The sequence below is a fragment of the Salvelinus fontinalis genome, chromosome 14 (genome assembly GCF_029448725.1).
Source record: "Salvelinus fontinalis isolate EN_2023a chromosome 14, ASM2944872v1, whole genome shotgun sequence".
NCBI lineage: Eukaryota > Metazoa > Chordata > Actinopteri > Salmoniformes > Salmonidae > Salvelinus > Salvelinus fontinalis.
The window spans coordinates 8,995,748-9,002,446 of NC_074678.1; the positions used below are offsets into that span (position 1 = coordinate 8,995,748).

Below are 6,699 nucleotides of genomic sequence, written 5' to 3' on the forward strand. Positions count from 1 at the left end.
TCTTCCAAGGACTTGTATTGATTGTCTTCATTAATAATATGGTTGTTCTGATTGGTTATTCTTATCGGAGTTTGTCCCACTGTTTAAAACTGTTTGAAGTAATATTTATTGGAAGATTCTGGAACAGAAATACACATATTGGGAGGAGATTCATTTTGAAAGTTTCAATTATTCCTGTTAAATTATGTGTAATTTAATGCAGTGAGCTTTGTAATTATGGATGTATAGTATCCCACTTTTAATGTGGAAAAAATGCAGGCCATTTTTTATGACGGTAGTTTGATAAACTAAAGCAAATATACATTGTAATCAAGATTTTGACATTTTTATATTTACTTTTAGAAAATACTCATATTAATAATGGACCAAAATACCAACAAATCTCAAAATTAATAGGTAGATGCAAAAATGTAATTTCAGCCTGTAGTGCCTGGCCTTGAAGGCTGAATATTTCGAACATGAGCTAATAAAAAATAACGGAAGTTTATCGCTGCCACAGTGGGGGAAAAGTCTGTACAGTTTTTTTTTAACCTGTGGCAGCATTAGGTTTCCGTCATGAATAGGAGAAAGAGGTACACAAAATAACTAGTTACAAGTCAACAAAAACAACAACAAGCAAACAAACAAAACAGTGAATAAATGTCTTTACCAGTGATGTTTCACACAGGATCTTGTTTCCCTTCACCAGGTTGCCCACGGTGATGTGGAAGTAGGTGGATCCACTGCACCAGTTAGCGATACGGTTGAACGGGTGAGTCGCAAGGACATCCTATGGGACAAATAGACAAGACAGGTTAGACAGACATCTCTTTACTCTTTACATGCTCTCTGTTCAATATTAATGTTAGTGGACGGCCATGTAAAAGATAACTTAATGGGGAGGGCCATGAACATTTACCTAGTAATGTCTTATACTGTTAGAAAACGCAGATTTTTTCCCACTTTCTTTGTTCTATTTATTATTTATCTATGATTTGTATGCACTTTTCGTACTAGAACGCACTGCTATAGTAAATAGTTAGAAAAATAGTACATTCTAGATTTCCTTTTCAGAATGTATATGCTATGAACAACCTATAAAAGTAGGAATAGGGCTTGACATTGTTTGGTTTCTACATCTACTCAAAATCGACAACAACTTTACAGCATGCTATTGGATTGCAGTTATATAATGAATTAGCGGTCAGGGAAGACCCAACTCATTTCCTGGTGGACTGGTCTCATTCATTGTTGTCTATCTCCTTGTGAATTTACCACAGACTTACAGTCCCTAGTGAATCTAATAACTCGTCACAATCTCAGATTTTCATCTTGTATAAAATGTGTCCCTTTGTGATGAACACAAAGTGAATTTTTGTTTCACGTCTTCAAATTGTGTTTAAAGTTTTTTTTTTTTTAATTAAATTAAATATAGATGTCTGTGTTTGTGTCATAGAAAACCTATTGCTGCAGTGGACTCTCAATGTTGCCGCTGTGTGCCTGAGATGTACCGTTACAACACAAATTGATGGACAGTCCAATCAACGAATGAGCATTTAAGGCGGGACTCTCGAGCCTCCAATGGCTGTGGATATGTAACCCGATGCCCCAGAATCAATCGAGGCTAACTGAATTAAAGCGGGGAAGCGGGGCTGTCAGACAGAACTGCCGTGAAGCAATTTGGCCTAACAGAAGTTGATTTATAAGCTAATGTCCTTGATATGCCTTGAGGAAAACAATTATATTATAACGAAAGCCCCAGAAATAGAGTAATTCACATTTAAGAGGAGCCCTTTATAATCCATTCTCTCAAGAGGAAAATAAGGAGTCTTTGATGGAGAATGAATATTAAGATTGTGTGTGTGTGTGTGTGTGTGTGTGTGTGTGTGTGTGTGTGTGTGTTTGTGTGTGTGTGTGTGTGTGTGTGTGTGTCTGTGTCTGTGTCTGTGTGTGTGTGTGTGTGTGTGTGTGTGTGTGTCTGTGTCTGTGTCTGTGTCTGTGTCTGTGTGTATATGTGTGTGTATATGTGTGTGAGAGCGTGTGTCTGTGTGTGTGTGTGTGTGTGTGTGTGTGTGTGTGTGTGTGTGTGTGTGTGTGTGTGTGTGTGTGTGTGTGTGTGTGTGTGTGTGTGTGTGTGTGTGTGTGTCTGTGTGTGTGAGGGCGTGTGTGTGTGTGTGTGTGTGTGCGTGTGTGTGTGTGTGTCTGTGTGTGTGTGTGTCTGTGTGTGTGTGTGTGTCTGTGTGTGTGTGTGTGTGTGTGTGTGTGTGTGTGTGTGTGTCTGTGTGTGTGTCTGTGTCTGTGTGTGTGTGTGTGTGTGTGTGTGTCTGTGTGTGTGTCTGTGTCTGTGTGTGTGTCTGTGTGTGTGTGTGTGTGTGTGTGTGTGTGTGTGTGTGTGTGTGTGTGTGTGTGTGTGTGTGTGTGTGTGTGTGTGTCTGTGTCTGTGTCTGTGTCTGTGTCTGTGTCTGTGTGTATATGTGTGTGTAAATGTGTGTGAGAGCGTGTGTCTGTGTCTGTGTGTGTGTGTGTGTGTGTGTGTGTGTGTGTGTGTGTGTCTGTGTGTCTGTGTGTCTCTGTGTGTGTGTCTGTGTGTGTGTCTGTGTGTGTGTGTGTGTGTGTGTGTGTGTGTGTGTGTGTGTGTGTGTGTGTGTGTGTGTGTGTGTGTGTGTGTGTGTGTGTCTGTGTGTGTCTGTGTCTGTGTGTGTCTGTGTGTGTCTGTGTGCGTGTGTGTCTGTGTGTGTCTGTGTGCGTGTGTGTATGCGTTTTACCTTGGTTTTCGGGTGGATGATTGAGACCCCCTGTTTGCTGATGGCAATTCTGACGATATCTGGGAAGTTCGGGTCTGATGTTTGCTGGAAAAAGAAAAACATCTCTTTAGGTGATGGAAAGCAGAGTAGTGGCTATTCCTTCATCACTTAGAGACTCAGGGTGTGTACCAAATGGCACCCTATTCCCTATATAGTGCACTACTTTAGACCCAAACGGCACCCTATTCCCTATGTAGTGCACTACTTTTGACCCAAACAGCACCCTATTCCCTATTATAGTGCACTACTTTTGACCAGGGCTCATAGGGTGCCATTTGGGACACAGTCTGACACAAACTTTAAATGGGTCCATAAAACAAGCTGTGTCCTTCGAACGTACTACGGTACACCGTCTGGAAAGACCCATTTCTCCCGAAGGGGAACTTCATTTGTGATTTAAAAAATAAATAAATCAAATGAGTTTCGAGGTGCTATCCCGTACCTTCACTTCGAAGAATGCACAGCCGAAGGTGGGCCAGCGACAAACCACCTTGAGGAACGCTAGTATAGCTTCTTCAGAAGTCATACTAGCCTGCTTGTTGTACGCTGCAACGATGTTCTGGGTAAGCAAAAGACATTAAAATGGTCATCAACAACAACAACAACAAAAAAATCCCTTTCTAAAACATTTTACATCGTTGATCCTCTGACCTCACCGATTTAATGAATTGAGTTAAGGGTCATTTTGAGTTCAGGGATCATGTAGAGGGTAACTTAGAGCTGCAGTCACAGACAAAAGGGACACTACTGACTGTCTTTGTATACAGGCCACATGACATCATTGAAGGACCACCCAGTCCCCTCTGGCTATGTGTACTCAATCACTCCTCCCTGGCATTGAGATTGGTGTAAATCATATGTCTTATACCGGTCCAGGGAAGTGAACAAGTGCACACTTTTGAAGGAAGGGTGGAGTGAATTATATTAAGGAGAGACTCTCTTACTTCGATGTGTGACAACTGATTGATCGCTCACAACTGATTGATTGATTTTACCTTCTGCCAGTCCGTAGCGGACATTGCCTTCAGCATGTCGTTGGGCACCAGATCTTTCAGCATCTTGGGGATCGTAACGAAGTGGGACTTGTCGTTGTTGAACTTTACCCTGAAGAGCAGAGCCCCGATGTTCAACATGTCCTCCTTGGTACATCGATGGTACCCTCTCAGGTACTTAGGTAGCTCCTAGTGGGGAGAGAGAAAGGCTGTCTGTTAGTATAATGTACTGTTAGCAGTGTTCGGGTCAAATTCAGAAAGTTAAACAAATTCCAATTTTTTCCTCATTGAAAAAACATTTAGGTAGAAATTGGAATTAGAAGCTGAATGTCAGTGTACTTCGTGAATTTACAGGGGGTTTTATTTTTATGAAATTGACCCCAACCCTGAGTGTAAAGATAGACAATTTCACCATGGGAACAATGTACTATTTTGTGGTTAGAGAAGGAGGCTAGAGGGTTGCTTGTACTATTTTGTGGTTAGAGAATCCAAGTGCTGATTTATGGAAAATCTATCAGGACTTAGCCGGCATCCAGAGGGTCACTGATGTCAATATCTCAGGTGTCACCTAATGCCAATGGGCCCTTGAGAAAGGCCCTCAACACACCTGAGGGCAGTGGAAGAGAAACCACGATTTGTCCCAAATGGCACCTTATTCCCTATATCAGGGGTCTTCAACCTTTTCAGGGACCCCTTCACCAGACAAACTGACGACCCAGAGACCCCCATTATACGTTATGAAAAATATATATGTCTTGTCTTATCATCAGGTGATTAGAATACAATAAAAACTTTATTGTTCATTCAAGATGGACATTTTTCTTTGGCATCACCTTCCATTAAAATAATCTCATACATTCTCACATCACATTTAAACCAGTCAGTACATCATGTTGCATAAACTAACAACACAGAGGACATTAATACATTCACTAACAACACAGAGGACATGAATACATTCACTAACAACACAGAGGACATTAATACAGTCACTAACAACACAGAGGACATTAATACATTCACTAACAACACAGAGGACAGTAATACAGTCACTAACAACACAGAGGACATTAATACATTCACTAACAACACAGAGGACGTTAATACATTCACTAACAACACAGAGGACATTAACACATTCACTAACAACACAGAGGACCTTAATACGTTCACTAACAACACAGAGGACCTTAATACGTTCACTAACAACACAGAGGACATTAAAACCTGTCTAGGATCAGCGTGGCGCTAGCGGCACACCCCCCCCCCCCCCACTGAAAAACCAGTGCCGCGAAATTCAAAAAAAATATTTTTTTAAAATATTTAACTTTCACACATTAAAGTCAAATACAGCTAATGAAAGACACAGATCTTGTGAATCCAGTCAACATTTCCGATTTTTAAAATGTTTTACAGGGAAGACACAATATGTAAAGATGTACATCTATTACCTAAAAACACATTAGCATAATCCACCATCTTTTATTTGTCCACCAACACCAGTAGCCATCACCAATTCGGCTAAACTAAGATATTTATAGCCCCTAACCAACAAAAAAACTCATTAGATGACAGTCTGATAACATATTTATGGTATGGGATAGGTTTTGTTAGAAAAAAGTGCATATTTCAGGTAGACTTCATAGTTTACAATTGCACCCACCATCACAAATGGACTAGAATAATTACAATGAGCAACGTGTTTACCTAACTACTAATCATCAAACATTTCGTAAAAATACACAGCATACACGAATCGAAAGACACAGATCCTGTGAATACAGACAATATTTCAGATTTTCTAAGTGTCTTACAGCGAAAACACAATAAATCGTTATATTAGCTTAGCACATAGCAATTAGCAGCCCAGCATTGATTCTAGCCAAAGTGAGCGATAAAAGTCAACATCGCCAAAAGATATTAATTTTTTCACTAACCTTCTCAGAATTCTTCCGATGACACTCCTGTAACATCACATTACAACATGCATATACAGTTTGATCGAAAATGTTTATATTTAGCCACCAAAATCATGGTTAGACAATGTGAAATGTAGACAAGCTGGTAAAGAAAATGTCCTTGCGCCACTTAGACAGTGATCTACTCTTATACATAAATACTCATAAACGTGACTAAAAAATACAGGGTGGACAGGGATTGATAGACAATTTAATTCTTAATACAATTGCGTTATTACATTTTTTAATTTATCCTTACTTTTCAATACAGTTTGCGCCAAGCGAAGCTACGTCAAAAAACATGGCGTCCTAAGCCACTAAAATGTTTCGACAGAAACACGATTTATCATAATAAAAATGTCCTACCTTGAGCTGTTCTTCCATCAGTATCTTGGGCAAAGGATCCTTTCTTGGGAGAAATCGTCTTTTGGTGGAAAGCTGTCCTCTTGCCATGTGGAAATGTCAACTGCGTTCGGGATGAACTGAAAAGCGTGCCCAACTTTTCACATCGTTGCAAAAATAAATGTCCCAAAATCGCACTAAACGGATATAAATTGCTATAAAACGCTTTAAATTAACTACCTTATGATGTTTTTAACTCCTATAACGAGTGAAAAGATGACCGGAGAAATATAACAGGCTAAAATAACGCTTGGAACAGGTGCGCGCCAGTGTCCTCTAGGCTCATGACGCAGCTCCCAAAGAATGACTAGCTTCAGAGTTTTTTCATTTGTAGGGCCTGTGAACGCGCAATCGACCCCGTTGGAATCGTCATCACGTAAAGGCATCCAGGGGAAGACGTAAGAAGTGTCCGTATAGTCATAGCAACGACAGTGCCCCTTTAACTGACTTCAGAAGAGTGGCCAACATTTCTCAAATCTGACTCCATGTCAGGGAAATTGCTGTAGAATGGGCTCTGTTCCACTTAGAGACAAAATTTCAACTCCTATAGAAACTATAGACTGT

At 40.2% G+C, this 6,699-nt stretch overlaps 1 protein-coding gene across 3 annotated transcripts in view; it reads right to left on the bottom strand.

Moving 5' to 3' along the window:
* Positions 1–6,699, bottom strand: part of LOC129869462 (unconventional myosin-VIIa) — a 100,731-nt gene that overhangs the window by 6,227 nt on the left and 87,805 nt on the right. For all 3 annotated transcript variants that reach the window (XM_055943909.1, XM_055943908.1, XM_055943911.1), the window contains 4 exons: positions 3,779–3,964; positions 3,226–3,342; positions 2,745–2,828; positions 650–769 (listed from right to left, as the gene is read on the bottom strand). In XM_055943909.1, coding sequence (XP_055799884.1) covers positions 650–769; positions 2,745–2,828; positions 3,226–3,342; positions 3,779–3,964 — 507 coding nt within the window. The remainder of the gene's footprint in view (positions 1–649; positions 770–2,744; positions 2,829–3,225; positions 3,343–3,778; positions 3,965–6,699) is intronic.